General features: G+C 41.0%; 1 protein-coding gene across 8 annotated transcripts in view; it reads left to right on the top strand.

The window, feature by feature from the left end:
• The first annotated feature begins 76 nt into the window (after positions 1-76).
• The window catches only part of dtnbb (dystrobrevin, beta b), a 53,259-nt gene continuing 35,828 nt past the window's right edge, over positions 77-17,507 (top strand). For 5 of the 8 annotated variants that reach the window (XM_056767424.1, XM_056767421.1, XM_056767423.1 and 2 more), the window contains exons 1-9: positions 77-372; positions 1,344-1,396; positions 2,244-2,311; positions 2,662-2,742; positions 4,907-5,120; positions 5,193-5,278; positions 8,174-8,328; positions 8,441-8,546; positions 8,931-9,097. In XM_056767424.1, the coding sequence (XP_056623402.1) occupies positions 2,245-2,311; positions 2,662-2,742; positions 4,907-5,120; positions 5,193-5,278; positions 8,174-8,328; positions 8,441-8,546; positions 8,931-9,097 (876 nt within the window). In that variant the 5' untranslated portion in view covers positions 77-372; positions 1,344-1,396; position 2,244. The remainder of the gene's footprint in view (positions 373-1,343; positions 1,397-2,243; positions 2,312-2,661; positions 2,743-4,906; positions 5,121-5,192; positions 5,279-8,173; positions 8,329-8,440; positions 8,547-8,930; positions 9,098-17,507) is intronic. The other 3 variants (XM_056767422.1, XM_056767427.1, XM_056767426.1) reach the window with 3 other exon arrangements.

Below are 17,507 nucleotides of genomic sequence, written 5' to 3'. Positions count from 1 at the left end.
GTCGTTCATATCAGGAAGAGTAGTTTAATAAAGATGCTCAGTAATGAAAAAAATCAGGCGCGCTCTGCTGTCCTCTGCTGTTGGCTGATGCTCAGAGAAGCGCTCGCGCAGTGGGCGACTTCATCCTATACTGCAGTTCCTAAGAGCGACTCAAACGGAACGGTAACCACGGCTCAAACGTGACGATGGGGGAGCGCAGTCCTGCCAAATTGAGGAATAACGCCAATGCGATTGTCGGTTATTATTAGAGAAAACGAATCGACGGATAGCCTAGGTATGATGAAGATTGTGATACTCACGCGCACGAGCGCGTTGATCGCTCTCATCAGATGCTGATGATGGTCGCGCGACCTGCGTGATTTCCTCCCGCTGGTAAGATCATCTGCTGATGATGCTTTAGCATTGACATTACAAAAACACACGAACGACGCACATCCACGGAATATAGTTTCATCCCTCTTCGTGTAGCCTATTAACGCACCGTATATCATCCTGTTTATTAACGTAAAGGTGCACATGGGGGTTACGTTAAAATACTATGGCGACATGTATTCATATCACACGGACGCAATACGGTGGACTATTATATATATTTTTAATTAAAGATGGATCTGTTTACACGGTGTTTGTTGGTGCTTGGTGGACAGTCCTCACGTTGAGTCACGGTTAAAGCGCGCTGTCATTATTTAAAGGTGGTGTGTTACTTCTATCGTGGGCCTGTTCATCCAGCAATCATCGGGAATACAAAATACTGTAACGGAAAATGAATGACTAAAAGCCAGATTTCATAATGTCAGCAGTGTCTTTTACGGTCAGGAATGACATAATGCTTTCGACTGGCCCTGTAGCTCTACATTAGAGCGAATTCATTGGCTGAATGTGATCAGTAGATGCCCGAATGATGGATACCTCGAATAAATGTGAACAGATGATGTAATGCGCTATGTTGATGATGTAACAACTACTACACAATAACAACATAGTAATTCAGGCTTAACCTCTTACTCGCAGCACATGCAAATAAATAAGGATAATATCCAGTATTAACCTATATTTACACAGTCATTCTGCTTTGAATTTGTACCATCATTTCCGCTGTGATGTATTCTCTGCATGTCACTATTAAGTGGCTCTTTAGCAGCTCTTGTATCATTAATTCACAGGATGCCGCCATTGCGAGACACTATTGTCATACATAATCAGTACTTGCGTGGAGCGAGAGGACTCAGATGGCCTTTTGTGATTCAGGGATTTACTTCTGGGTTTATTTTCGCGTGTGGGGGTAGCGTCAACGGGGTCTTTCCCCAGATGTCAACGTCAAAATCACTTTTTTCTTTTCGTAGGCGCTTCCTGGTTCCTTTGCATCACCTTATCTGAGACCCAGCACGCCTGACAGGTGAGTGATAGAGGGCTTAAGAGTTTCCTGTGGAATAAAGTTGTTCAAAAGGAGTTTGCATAAGATGTGTTAAGGGGTTTCATCAGACGCACGCGCCTGGCCCGAAGTTAACTTCCGGCCTGTGTTTGGTTACAACAATTAATGTAATTAACATTCATTTAGATTAATATATTATTGTTTACTGAGTGTAGTAAATTAAAACTTATCAACATTTGTTGATTTTTTGCGGAGGTCTACCGGAAGTGAATGGTCATATGATACGGCTAAAACGAATATTATCGTTCGTTTTAAATGTAATGCAATATGTATATACACGATTTAAGGTTCAACGCTGTAAGCCTATTTCCCACGTACCGTGAATGTTTCTATCTCCTTTTTGACCCGCCTCTCTGAAACGCGCTTTGATTGGACAGTTAACCAGTGCGTAGTGATTGGTCAAATACTTAAAGCGTGTGACGTAACGCTTGTTCCCACATTAGGTTCCAAAGCAATTGTATTGACTTGTAAGCTACGCCCACCTTACTTATGCATTCATTTTGGGGGTCTAATTCAACTAATACCACAAACTGACGTGGATTTGTGGGGGTGTGGTTACACAGGACGTTTCAGGCAGGTCTGGGTGAGCATTCGCTTTCAGTTAGAATGGAGCTTTTGTTCCGACAATTTAAATCGATCGATCGATCATAATATTTGGTATTATATCAGCGTTTCTGATGGTATTGCTAATATTCGCTCTAGTTTAAAGGCATTCTTTTCATTTATGTTGGTGTGAGTTGTAGCTTCAAAATGTGCCTCTGCAGGGCCGTGCTTAATCTGTGGTATTAAATGGACCTTATGTGTTGTGCAGAATGATTGAAGAGGGAAGTAAAAGCTGTAAGGCCATGGTGGAGAAGAGACAGCTCTTCATGGAGATGAGTAAGTTGCTTTCAGAGCTAACACCATCACCGAACATTTCCTACACAATGAATTAAACACACACTATACAGCACACACATACAGAACCTTGAATCCTGTTCATCTGTCACTGCCACAAGGCAATTCACTTGCATAGAGACTCTAGTTTTAAAATAAAAAAAGGGATTTTAACAAACGCTAGGATCAAATTGATGGTTCCAGTAGAACTGCCAATATTCCTTTATAAGTAGGTACTGCATAAGCATATTTTGTAGCATGTTCATGTTTGGGAATATGTTTGCGCATGTTCACTGATTACACCCTTTGGAACTTAAAAGTGGCCAAAAATTTATGCATGTAATTTTCACCAGGGGCACAAAACTTTGATGTTATTCGTCTCTCAACGTATAGGACGGCATGCAAGCTACGATTTGTTCAGAAAAGATGCAACCGTAAGTACTTTTCCTTTTTTTGATATTTTATATGTACTTTTTACATTCTCAAATGCTATTGGACCTCATTCTATTAATTCATGGGTTAATCATTTGTCAATAGTATAAATAATACTGTCAATAGCGTGACAAAAATGATTGCATTATTACATGATGTGATTTAATCACAATGTATTGCATACTGCATATCAACAGAAAATCCCTTCAATAAAAATAATAATACAAAAACATTATTATACTGTAGTCGAGTAAAGCATCGAATATATAACAAAAAGTGGACTCACAAGTCAACATGGCTGGTTTTCGTTCCACAGCATCTAATATAAGCCTGTCAGTGACCTACAAACCGCAGCAAATGAGTTTATCAGTTTGCCTCAAGGGCTATTGAGAGTTTAGATGTTCTTGTATACCAATATGGACATCAACTGTGATATTATAGATAATATAAACCATGATTTTCGATATTGTGTTGATATTACATCTCTCTATCTCTGTCTCCCTGCACTCATATTTTCACTGTGATTCACTGGTTGAAATAACGAGAAAACACAAAATAAACTAAATTGAAGATTATTTTGACTGATTACTTTATTTATTAAAAAGTTAAATATTGTGATAATATCATTATTGTGATTTTTTTTCGCCACAATAATCACTTGGTGAAAATGTTTTTAACATTTAACAGTTAACAGCACTACAACTTTAAAACGCACCAAGACTGTATCTGAATTTAAGAGAGATGTTCCTAAACCTTTGATGGCTTTAGGATTTTTAGAATTAGCTTTTTACTCACACACTCAGTGTGTGACTCAAACTCTCATGTGATCTTATTCTTCAGTTGGTCTTTGGGGAAATGTCATTATATGTTTGGCTTGAAGCAATGCATGGTGGTTAGAATGTTTGTCCCACTTCACAAAACTTCAGGGTTGCATCAAAGTGGTGGATGCAATAAAGAGACATTCATTTAAGAGAAGACAGCTGTTGCTAAATCCAATCACAGTCAAAGTTAAGCAACTGTGAACTCTTTGGCCGTTCGGCCCAAAAAGGACCCAGAGGGAATGGGGGGAACCCAAGCGGCGATGGCATGCACCAGCTCATCTTCATTTGGCTGGGTGATCGAAACTTGGCTTCTGGGACCTTATACTGTATTATTTTTACATTTAGGCAAAAACTATTGTTTGTCAGCTGCATATAAGAATAGGAACAACAATTTTGAGGGATGGTTCCACTAAACCAGTGGAAAAAATTAAGAGACCACCACGAATACATTTTTAGTTTTTCTGAATTTACTATTTATAGGTATCAAAAGTGACAATAATATGTAATGTTTTCAGATATTTAATAAAGCAAAGAAACAAGTAAATGTTCATGTTTAAACAACACAATATTCATTTCGATGCGTATTTTATGATCAGTTAAAAATGAATAAACAATAGAATAAGCCTCTCAGATTGCCGCTTGTGTCAGGATTGGGGAGGTAGAACCCAATTGCAGGCAGGACTCAGGGATAGCGGGGTTAACAGATAATTTATTATATATATCACAAGACTAAAAAGGCAAAACAAAACCCACAATGGGGTAAACAGGGTAAATAATAAACTTAACCAAGAACACTGACTCACTAAAGCTGGGTACAAAAACAAACACTTGATATAAACTGAACTGACACTTACTTAGAACAACTCAGACGAGGACCAGGTATACACACAGCATACAAATACAGGTACAGCTTACAATGCACGAGCAACGAGACAAAGAAACATGAGGACTCTTTATAGGGGAAACAAACAGAGGATGGTAACGAGCAACAGGTGCTGGGGATTAGCACTCAGGGAAAGCTGACGAGAAGAGAGAGGGGCGGGGCCAGAGACGAGACACGGAGAGAGAAGAAATCGTCTCTCTCCCACATGAAACAGAGGATTCTGTATGATTCCACCTCTAGACCAAGAAATACCTGACAAGGTGAGGTGGAATCATGACAGCTTGGTGACTTTCATTCCTGAGATTGTTTTGGGTTGAAATTGCCACAATATGTACAGAAATGCTAATTAAAGGCAAAACTGGATTTGTCTTTTGATTTTTCCGTAGCTGTAAATGCTTGTATCGATAGTTCAATCTTTTTCCAGAGTCTTTTATTAAACGTCTTTCATCTTCCCTGTCGCAGTTCACCTGGTGGACGTCTGGAACATGATCGAAGCCTTCCGTGATAACGGCCTAAGCACATTAGATCACAACGCGGAGATTAATGTGTCACGCCTGGAGACCATTTTGTCCTCCATATTTTACCAGCTCAACAAGCGGCTGCCCACCACCCACCAAATAAACGTGGAACAATCCATTGGTCTACTGCTAAACTTCATCGTGGCTACTTATGACAGGTGTGTATGGAGTTAGTGTATAGAGTAAACAGGCTTAGAATATCTTCTGATCATGTGTTTTCTTTGTTTCAGTGAAGGCCATGGGAAACTTACAGTGTTTGCCATGAAGGCAATGCTAGCTACCATGTGTGGGGGTAAAATACTTGACAAAATACGTTGTGAGTATAATACTACTTAAACAGCTATTCAGAGATGACTCACAGAAAAAAAAATATTCCTAAGAGACATCAAATGATGATTATATGCTCTATAGGGAGGTGTGACTGATTTGCATTAAGTGTATGCTAGACTAGTGGGATGTAACTGCTACATTTCTCTCTGCTAAATTATTAATATGCCTCACTGTTTAAGGATTATTAGTACACAGTAACATAACATAACACATCCTTTCTTTGAAGCCATGTGCACAAGCTTTAAATCAAAAATAATAAACAGCCTGGGTTTTTTCCCCAAAAGGTTCTCTGAGTGTTTGGTGCCCTCTTGTGTACATTCGGGGTAAACTTAAAATTGCATTCTGAAGCAAAATTGAAGTCCTTGCAAAATGATCATAGAGATGATTAACAAAATTATTAGTCCTCCTAAAAACTGAATTGATAAATCTTATTACATTGTAAATAAAAAAATAATCGTAATATTAGAAATTAATTGACTAATAATCAGTCTTTCAATTTCTGCAGAGTTTTAGTTTCCAACTTTTTATTTAGTCTTACCACAGAGAGTGTAAGACTGCGGTTAACGTGAGAAATGCTTATTGTTTGCTGTAAAGACAAATTGTTAATGCTGCCTCATTTCGCTGTTGTCCTTCTGAAACCTTGTTTCTCCATATTATGTGATTTTTTGTTATTGTCAAATATAATAAATTTTATTGTCACATCACCACAGCACAAGTGCCTTGGTGAGTGAAATTCTTGAGAGCGTGCTCCAGAAAGTGCAGAAATAATTAACATATATACAGTGCTATTTACATACATACAGACTTATACAGATGACAGTGTGCAACATATACATATACTCAGTACACACAGTGTACTATTAGACATACTTACAGTTATCAATACACATTATACACCATATGTACACATTCTGCATTATGTACACACAATAAAATGCGAAGGTGCAGCTGATTATACATAAGCTGAATATGGGAATGTCATGCATTGGATGGTATTCAGTGGTAGCAGATAGATTGTTATATTAGTGCAGTGTCATGTAGTCCAGTATGAACTGTGTTTAAAGTTAAATAGCATACCGTAAAGTGGAAGTGTGCTCGGGGGTGTGTTAGTTCTGAGTGTTCATTAGCCTGATAGCCCAGGGAAAAAGCTATCCCTCAGTCGGTTAGTGCGGGATCGGATGCTGCGGAAACATCTTCCTGAGGGCAGCAGAGAGAGCAGTCTGTGGGACGGGTGGCTGGAGCCACTGATCATCCTCCAGGCTTTATTTATCCACCATCTGGTGTAGAAGTCCTGAAGGGAGGGAAGCTCACCTCCCACAATGTGGCGGGCAGTTCACACAACCCTTTGCAGAGCTTTGCGGTTGCCTGTGGTGCTGTTTGCAAACCAGGCGGTGATGCAGCCCGTCAGGATGCTTTCCACAGTGCAGGTGTAGAATGTTCTGAGGATGCTGGGGCTCATTCCAAACTTCCTCAGCCGTGTCAGGAAGAAGAGACCTTGGTGTGTTTTCTTCAGCACTCCATCTTTGTGAGCGGACCATGTGAGATCCTCAGTGATGTGAACGCCTAGGAACTTAAAGCTTTTTACCCGCTCCACAGGTGAATTGTCAATGGTGATGGGTGTTGCATTCTCTGCCCTGTCTCCTTAAGTCCACCACCAGCTCCTTGGTCTTGTCGATGTTGAGTGAGCAGGACTATCACTGTTGTGTCGTCAGCGAATTTGACGATGACTTTGGAGCTGTGCGTGGCTGCACAGTCATGTGTGTACAAAGAGTACAGGAGTGGGCTGAGGACCCAACCCTGAGGAGCAGCAGTGTTGAGGGTCAGAGGGGATGAAGTTTTTGAAGTTTTGTGGCCCATTCTGACCACCTGACTTCTGCCTGTCAGTAAGTCCAGGATCCAGCTGCACAGAGTATCTGTTTAGTCCCAGAGTCTGGAGCTTTGCAACCAGTGTGGCAGGCACGATGGTGTTAAATGCGGAGCTGTAGTCCCCAAACAGCATTCTCACATGTCATAAGTCATTATTATTAGTCACCCTTTATGTTTGTCACTGGGTTTTGAAAATATCTAACCAATGAAAGTATTAAAAAGTGATTGCCAACTTTGAACGCAGTGTTTTTTTCCATTTCCTCAAAAACAGCGAATTTGGACATCCGAGGTCTCGGGAGGACAGCGACAATTGTAGGACACTTTGGACAAAAGCGTCTGCTAAAAGAATACTGTAAATGTAATACCAAATGTGTTTATCTGCTATACAATTAGTAAACATTTAGGAAAACAACAACATAACCTGTAGATAGACATCAAGGCTAACAGACATGGACTGAGAGCCATTCAAATGGTGATTTCCCACAGAAAAGAAACTCTGTTTTAATATACTTGTGATCTCATTTCAATAGGATGAACTTTATTTTATCTCACAGTTGCAATTAAACATCACTAATATAATCCTCATGCATTATAAATGATGCTTGACCTGATTTTGCCAAGTGGTTGATGTCCTCAGGACAACATATTTTGTTAACCTTACGACAACATTTTTATAAATAAAACCTTAACCCAAACCAAACCCCAACCCTAACCATAACTTACCCCTAAAATCAGAGGGAAGTGATAAGTGAAAAACAATGGTCTAGAAACACCTAATCCTGGCTGGAAGATTACAAAGAATCTGTAAACTTATTTCTGAAATCTGATTGGTTGATTTAAATGTTGTCCCAGGGTCAACATGATGTTGTCCTAAGGATATCAACCACTTGGCAAAAACAGGAGAGCCATATATGATATGGTAAATTAAACATTCATTGCTGATTTTGTAAATGCTCAAATATTTATTCACTTCTTTTGTTACGACGTTCCTCAAATTGACTTCTTTCTCCTTTAGATATATTTTCCCAGATATCAGACTCGAATGGGGTGATGGTCTTTGCCAAATTCGACCAGTTCCTGAGGGAAGTGCTGAAGCTCCCCACGGCAGTATTCGAGGGACCTTCATTCGGCTACAACGAGCATTCTGTGAGAACATGCTTCCCTCAGCAGGTGACTACACTAATCTCTCTCATATAACAGCCAGAGTTCCTTTAAAGCGATTGGGATCTTATTCAACCTGTTTCTGAGTCTTACTGAGAGTGTCTTATCTGTTTTTTGTCAGAAGAAGATCTTGCTGAATACGTTTTTGGACGTGTTGATGGCAGACCCACCCCCACAGTGCCTCGTCTGGCTACCTCTCATGCACCGACTAGCTAATGTAGAGAATGGTAGGAGCTGCTTTTGGAGGACTGGAAGATTGCATGGTTTTTTACATCTATTTTGCCTCAGCCAGTGTGTCTGGACGTTGCAAAATTATACAAAATTGTGCCATAATGTTGTTAGCACTTGTTAACATGAGACATGTGCGATTTACACGTAACCGAATTTACCGTTCAGTTAGTTGGTTTAGAATTAATTTACCAATAATATAAGCTTCACATTGCAGTCTATACACCCTGCAGATAATGGCACACTTTACTCCCACTGTAAATGACTTTCTCTAACCTTGTTTTTTTTTCTTTAAAATCAAATGACTTGCAGTGAACGTAGAATATTGGTTAAGTCAAGGTGACTTAACAAATGTTTGTTCAAAATGTTCTTGTTTGTCACAGTCTTCCATCCAGTGGAATGTTCGTATTGCCGGAGTGAGAGCATGATGGGTTTCCGGTACCGCTGCCAGCAGTGCCATGGCTACCAGCTTTGTCAGAGCTGCTTCTGGCGTGGTCATGCCAGCGGTCCCCATAGCAACCAGCACCAGATGAAGGAACACTCCTCATGGGTACGCTGTGTTTTTTTAAAGCGCCACTGCAATGCCTTGGAACGGTCAGCCTTATTTAATGTGTTGACATGATTTCAACTGAAAAATGCAGAGACATATCGAGTGACTTCGCCCCCTTTTAAAATAACCAATAGTGTCTTTTTCGATGACATAAAATGGTTGCATGCACAGGCAGATAAACTGAACCATGACACACTTCTCTCTCTGTCAATAGCTGATGGGGGCTAATATTCACGTGTGCTCTGACACCGAATAAATAACCAACCCACAACCATCTTTTTATTGTGTTTATCAACATATCCTCGTATATAAAGTATACAATAATGGTGGATGATGGATTCTTAAATAGTCTTAACTGTCATAAAGACACTCGTTTAAACCTGTTATTTAATGCATGTTTAAATTGAAAAGATGCTTACTCCCAGAAGTCCAAAACTTTTGCGAGCAGTCCACATCGTCATTGGACTAACAGGCTCGTGGAAATGGTTTCGTGTACGCTGCGCGGGGAAGACCCCAGATTTTTCGGGGGTCCGACGCCGGGGTCAACCGAAGGGGAGACCCCCCCGAGCGGACCTGGGGTGAAACCACGCCCCCTCGCTAAAGGGGGTCCGGACGGGAGGCGCGCCAAGCAAAGAGCTCCCCAGCTGCGCTTCGGCAGTCGACCACAGTGTGGCGCCAAGCCTGTCCACGGCCCAATTAAAGTGAATGGGGCTCATTCCATTGGCATAGTCCAGGGGTGGGTGGTCTGTGCTTACCCCGAGTGTCCACGAACATGATATTTATCCCACTTCCCAACTATCTTTTGCAGGTGGTCCTGGGACCCCAATTCATCTCAGTGATTGGTCCCTCTTTTGGCGGGCGACGCCCCCTGACACGCCCCCTGTACCACCAAAGCACTATTTGTCCACTAACCAACTACTATTGCCAAAGTGGTCAGGTGACCACCAGGGTCGACCCCCACCCCCCCCCCCGTACCACGGAAGCACTATTTGTCCACTAACCAACTACTTTTGCCAAAGTGGTCAGGTGACCACCAGGGTCGACCCCCACCCCCCTCCCGTACCACGGAAGCACTATTTGACCACTAACCAACTAGTTTTGCCAAGATGGTCAGGGGACCACCCGGGTCGACCCCCGCCCCCCCCCCGTACCACGGAAGCACTATTTGTCCACTTGCAAACTAAATTTGGCTTGTCCACCTACAATTTATTTTAATGGGCCACACGTATTAAGTTCGTGGACACACTTTAGAATAATCCATATGCATTATGGACCCTGTTAGTCAGTTGGTACACCTTAATAGACATACATATGTTAGCAGCAACTCACAGAAAGCTTATTTATGCTTAATTATGCTTAAAAATGAACTTCCACGAACTCACTACACGTGGTCCATTATATAAACTGGCTGTGGACACTTCCTGTATGACTTAGTGAAAAACGGGGCAAATTTCCACCTACAATTTATTTTAATGGACCACACATATTAAGTTCGTGGACACACTTTATAATAATCTATATGCATTGTGGACCCTGTTAGTCTGTTGGTTCACTTAAATAGTCATACATATGTTAGCAGCAACTCACAGAATGCATATTTATGCTTAAAAAATGAATTTCCACGAACTAACTACACGTGGTCCCTTCATATAAACTGCAGGTGGACACTTCCTGGTTGCCATATTTGAAGTCCTTTGTAGTTTTTCTTGATTATTAGTTTACCCAGGCGTTTCTTGTTTACTTTTTTGCCAAATGTATTCATATATACGATTAAAGAACCACCTTATTCCCTTAGTACACTTTATTAGACATACATATGTTAGCATCAATTCACAGAAGGCTGAATTATGCCCTAAATTGGTTGTCCACCAACTAACTACACGTGGTCCATTCATATAAACTGCAGGTGGACACTTCCTTTATGACTTAGTGAAAAACGGGGCAAATGTCCACCTGCAGATTACAGTAGTAGTCCACACATATGCAGTCTGTGGACACACTTTATAGTAATCTATATGAATTAAAGACCCTGTAAGTCTGTTAGTACACTCTCATAGACATACATATGTTAGCATCAACTCACAGAATGCATATTTATGCTTAAAAAATGAACTTCCACGAACTCACTATACGTGGTCCACTCATATAAACTGCAGGTGGTCATGTCCACCTGCAGATTACAGTAGTAGTCCACACATATGCTGTTCGTTGACACACTTTAAAGTAATCTATATGCATTAAGGACCCTGATAGTCTGTTGGTACACTTAAATAGAGATACATATGTTAGCAGCAATTTACAGAATGCTTATTTATGCTTATAAAATGTATTTCCACGAACTAACAACACGTGGTCTATTGGTATAAACTGCAGGTGGACACTTCCTTTATGACTTAGTGAAAAACGGGGCAAATGTCCACCTGCAGTTTATGACAATAGTCAACACTTATGCAGTTCGTGGACACACTTTATAATAATCTATATGCATTGTGGACCCTGTTAGTCTGTTGGTTCACTTAAATAGTCATACATATGTTAGCAGCAACTCACAGAATGCATATTTATGCTTAAAAAATGAATTTCCACGAACTAACTACACGTGGTCCCTTCATATAAACTGCAGGTGGACACTTCCTGGTTGCCATATTTGAAGTCCTTTGTAGTTTTTCTTGATTATTAGTTTACCCAGGCGTTTCTTGTTTACTTTTTTGCCAAATGTATTCATATATACGATTAAAGAACCACCTTATTCCCTTAGTACACTTTATTAGACATACATATGTTAGCATCAATTCACAGAAGGCTGAATTATGCCCTAAATTGGTTGTCCACCAACTAACTACACGTGGTCCATTCATATAAACTGCAGGTGGACACTTCCTTTATGACTTAGTGAAAAACGGGGCAAATGTCCACCTGCAGATTACAGTAGTAGTCCACACATATGCAGTCTGTGGACACACTTTATAGTAATCTATATGAATTAAAGACCCTGTAAGTCTGTTAGTACACTCTCATAGACATACATATGTTAGCATCAACTCACAGAATGCATATTTATGCTTAAAAAATGAACTTCCACGAACTCACTATACGTGGTCCACTCATATAAACTGCATGTGGTCATGTCCACCTGCAGATTACAGTAGTAGTCCACACATATGCTGTTCGTGGACACACTTTAAAGTAATCTATATGCATTAAGGACCCTGATAGTCTGTTGGTACACTTAAATAGAGATACATATGTTAGCAGCAATTTACAGAATGCTTATTTATGCTTATAAAATGTATTTCCACGAACTAACTACACGTGGTCTATTGGTATAAACTGCAGGTGGACACTTCCTGTATGACTTAGTGAAAAACGGGGCAGATGTCCACCTGCAGTTTATGACAATAGTCAACACATACGCAGTTGGTGGACACACTTTATAATAATCTATATGCATTATGGACCCTGTTAGTCTGTTGGTACACTTAAATAGTCATACATATGTTAGCAGCAACTCACAGAATGCATATTTATGCTTAAAAAATGAATTTCCACGAACTAACTACACGTGGTCCCTTCATATAAACTGCAGGTGGACACTTCCTGGTTGCCATATTTGAAGTCCTTTGTAGTTTTTCTTGATTATTAGTTTACCCAGGCGTTTCTTGTTTACTTTTTTGCCAAATGTATTCATATATACGATTAAAGAACCACCTTATTCCCTTAGTACACTTTATTAGACATACATATGTTAGCATCAATTCACAGAAGGCTGAATTATGCCCTAAATTGGTTGTCCACCAACTAACTACACGTGGTCCATTCATATAAACTGCAGGTGGACACTTCCTTTATGACTTAGTGAAAAACGGGGCAAATGTCCACCTGCAGATTACAGTAGTAGTCCACACATATGCAGTCTGTGGACACACTTTATAGTAATCTATATGAATTAAAGACCCTGTAAGTCTGTTAGTACACTCTCATAGACATACATATGTTAGCATCAACTCACAGAATGCATATTTATGCTTAAAAAATGAACTTCCACGAACTCACTATACGTGGTCCACTCATATAAACTGCATGTGGTCATGTCCACCTGCAGATTACAGTAGTAGTCCACACATATGCTGTTCGTGGACACACTTTAAAGTAATCTATATGCATTAAGGACCCTGATAGTCTGTTGGTACACTTAAATAGAGATACATATGTTAGCAGCAATTTACAGAATGCTTATTTATGCTTATAAAATGTATTTCCACGAACTAACTACACGTGGTCTATTGGTATAAACTGCAGGTGGACACTTCCTGTATGACTTAGTGAAAAACGGGGCAGATGTCCACCTGCAGTTTATGACAATAGTCAACACATACGCAGTTGGTGGACACACTTTATAATAATCTATATGCATTATGGACCCTGTTAGTCTGTTGGTACACTTAAATAGTCATACATATGTTAGCAGCAACTCACAGAATGCATATTTATGCTTAAAAAATGAATTTCCACGAACTAACTACACGTGGTCCCTTCATATAAACTGCAGGTGGACACTTCCTGGTTGCCATATTTGAAGTCCTTTGTAGTTTTTCTTGATTATTAGTTTACCCAGGCGTTTCTTGTTTACTTTTTTGCCAAATGTATTCATATATACGATTAAAGAACCACCTTATTCCCTTAGTACACTTTATTAGACATACATATGTTAGCATCAATTCACAGAAGGCTGAATTATGCCCTAAATTGGTTGTCAACCAACTAACTACACGTGGTCCATTCATATAAACTGCAGGTGGACACTTCCTTTATGACTTAGTGAAAAACGGGGCAAATGTCCACCTGCAGATTACAGTAGTAGTCCACACATATGCAGTCTGTGGACACACTTTATAGAAATCTATATGAATTAAAGACCCTGTAAGTCTGTTAGTACACTCTCATAGACATACATATGTTAGCATCAACTCACAGAATGCATATTTATGCTTAAAAAATGAACTTCCACGAACTCACTACACGTGGTCCACTCATATAAACTGCATGTGGTCATGTCCACCTGCAGATTACAGTAGTAGTCCACACATATGCAGTTCGTGGACACACTTTAAAGTAATCTATATGCATTATAGACCCTGTTAGTCTGTTAATACACTTATATAGACATACATATGTTAGCAGCAACTCACAGAATGCTTATTTATGCTTAATATACTTAAAAATGCACTTCCACGAACTCACTACACGTGGTCTATTATATAAACTGCATGTGGACACTTCCTGTATGACTTAGTGGAAAACGGGGCAAATGTCCACCTGCAGATTACAGTAGTAGTCCACACATATGCAGTTCGTGGACACACTTTAAAGTATTCTATATGCATTAAGGACCCTGTTAGTCTGTTAATACACTTATATAGACATACATATGTTAGCAGCAACTCACAGAATGCCCATTTATGCTTAAAAAATGCATTTCCACGAACTCACTACATGTGGTCCATTCATATAAATTGCAGGTGGACACTTCCTGGTTGCCATATTTGTAGTCCTGTGTAGTTTTTCTTGGTAATTACTTTTTTGTCCAATGTATTCATATATATGATTAAAGAACCACCTTATTCCCTTAGTACACTTTATTAGACTTACATATGTTATCATCAACTCATAGAAGGCTGAAATATGCCCTAAAAGTGGTTGTCCACCAACTTAATACACGTGGTCCATTCATATAAATTGCAGGTGGTCACTTCCTGCATGACTTTGCGAAATTTTGAGAAATGTCCACCTGCAATTTATTTGAATGGGCGACGTGTAGTGAGTTGGTGGACATAACACTTGTTAACAATGTTTAACTAAAAAATATTCATTTCTTCGTTTCAACAACCACATTATTCAATGAGCACACTTTATTGTTTGCATAAATGTTGGTATCAAGTCATTAAATGCTCATTTTGACTATTAAGATAGCATATTTTATGTGCAAGGCCTCATTTTCAAGCCTCATCCATTGAAATGAATGGGCTGCAGAGTAATACATAAAAAATGAAATAAAATACTTTTTGGGCACCCACGCTTTTGCCCTTTCAGTATGTCGCTTGTGGGACTGTGACGCAAGTGACTGTGATGTTTGGGGTGTCTCGGGACCCCGAGGGCCTTTGCGGAAACTGTCCTTGTGTCCATTACAACTGTCCTTGTGTACATTACATTTTCATGGAACAACTTCCCATGGCCTTCTCTATGCATTCACTGACGCATAAACGCGCTGTTATTTCAGTGCGTGCATGCATCACTGCCTGCTCTATGCACGATGCGTTCGGTGACGCATAAAGCGCATGCATGCGTTACAGTCTGCTGTTATAACAGTGCGTTTATGAGTCACGGTCTGCTCTATGCATGAAGCATTGAGTGACGCATGCATGCGTCACAGTCTGCTGTTATAGCAGCGCATGTATGCGACACGGTCTGCTCTATGCATGATGCATTCAGTGACGCATGCACTTATCAGTGACGCAATCACCATCCCTATTTTGACCTTTTGACCCCTAAACAAAGTCACAAAGACGCCCGGCTTTTCCGCATGACCGGTGGATGATGGACGGTTGCATGTGACCCGGTTTCGGATCGGATGACCCTGTCGGGGTCACGTCCACGAAACCGCTATGGAATAGCCATGCAAATAAGCTATACGAGGAAATTTCCAGAAAGGTCTGAGGGGTCCCATATTCTAGATTCTGGCCCGTCTGGTGGCCCCCGACAACATACCAAGAGCACATCGCCCTAGAGGTTTAGAAAATGTTTTTTGCACCCAATCACAAGATTACTCACACTGCCTTCTCTCTCATATAACCCTCAACAGCCTTTTGAAGCTTTCAGAGGTGGGGGAGGGGGGATTTTTCAGAATGAAATTCTAAGAACTTAGACATTTGGGGCATAAATGGGGGCTTCTAGACAACAATAATCTAAAATGTCCATACCCTTCGGCCTATCGTTTCCCAACGGGAGGGCGTCCACCTATAATCTATGCCAATGCGTTTTCGTGGACGACTCTCCCTATTTTGACCTTTTGACCCCTAAACAATGTCACAAAGTCGCCCGGCTTTTCCGCATGACCGGTGGATGATGGACGGTTGCTCATGTCTATTTGCCATATGCATGATGCATGCACGTGTGTTTTTTTAAGCGTGTGCATGCGTCACGGTCTCTTATAGGCATGATCCATTCGGTGACACATACAGCGCATGTATGTCTTACGGTCTGTTGTATGCATCACGCACGCAGTGACGCATGCAGTTCGCGCATGATGTGACACATGCAGTGCTCGCATGATGTGACATTCTGCTCTATGCACAACGCATGCAGTGCACACGCGTCACGGACTGCTCTATGCATGACGCATGCAGTGACGCATAAAGTGCATGCATGCGTCACAGTCTGCTGTTATCAGAGCGCATGTATGCGACACGGTCTGCTCTATGCATGATGCATTCAGTGACGCATGCACCCATTCAGTGACGCATGCACCCTCCCTATTTTGACCTTTTGACCCCTAAACAAAGTCACAAAGTCGCCCGGCTTTTCCGCATGATCGGTGGATGATGGACGGTTGCATGTGACCCGGTTTTGGATCGGTTGACCCTGTCGGGGTCACGTCCACGAAACCGCTATGGACTAGCCATGCAAATAAGCTATACGAGGAAATTTCCAGAAAGGTCCGAGGGGTCCCATATTCTAGATTCTGGCCCGTCTGGTGGCCCCCGACAACATACCGAGAGCACATCGCCCTAGAGGTTTAGGAAATGTTTTTTGCACCCAATCACAAGATTATGCACAAAGCCTTGTCTCTCATATACCACTGAACAGCATTATGAAGGTTTAGTGTTCGGGGAGGTAGATTTTTCAGCAAGGTCTAAGAACTTTGGACATTTGGGGCATAAATGGGGGGCTTCTAGACAATAATAATCCAAAATGTCCAGACCCTTTGGCCTATCGTTTCCCAACGGGAGGGCTTCCACCTACCATCTATCCCAATATGTTTTCATTAACTGCTTCGTGGACGACTCTCCCTATTTTGACCTTTTGACCCCTAAACAAAGACATAAGGTCGCAAGGCTTCTCTGCACGATTGGTGCATGGTGGACGGTTGCTCATGTCTATATGCTATATGCGTGATGCTTGCACGTCTGGTTATTTAAGCGTGTGCATGCGCCACGGTCTGATTTATGCAATACGTATTCAGTGACGCATGCATCACTCGCATGCTTCATGGTCCGCTCCATGCAGGCCGCATTCAGTAGTGCATGCAGCGCTTGCATGCGTCATGGTCTCTTGTATGCATGACACATGCAGTGGCGAACGCAGCATGCATATGTGGCACGGTTTGATTTATGCATGACGCATTCAACGGTGC

Source organism: Triplophysa dalaica, chromosome 15, assembly GCF_015846415.1.
Source record: "Triplophysa dalaica isolate WHDGS20190420 chromosome 15, ASM1584641v1, whole genome shotgun sequence".
In the NCBI taxonomy this organism is placed as follows: domain Eukaryota; kingdom Metazoa; phylum Chordata; class Actinopteri; order Cypriniformes; family Nemacheilidae; genus Triplophysa; species Triplophysa dalaica.
Note: the sequence above shows the minus strand (reverse complement) of the source record. Positions and strands in the feature narration are given on the sequence as shown.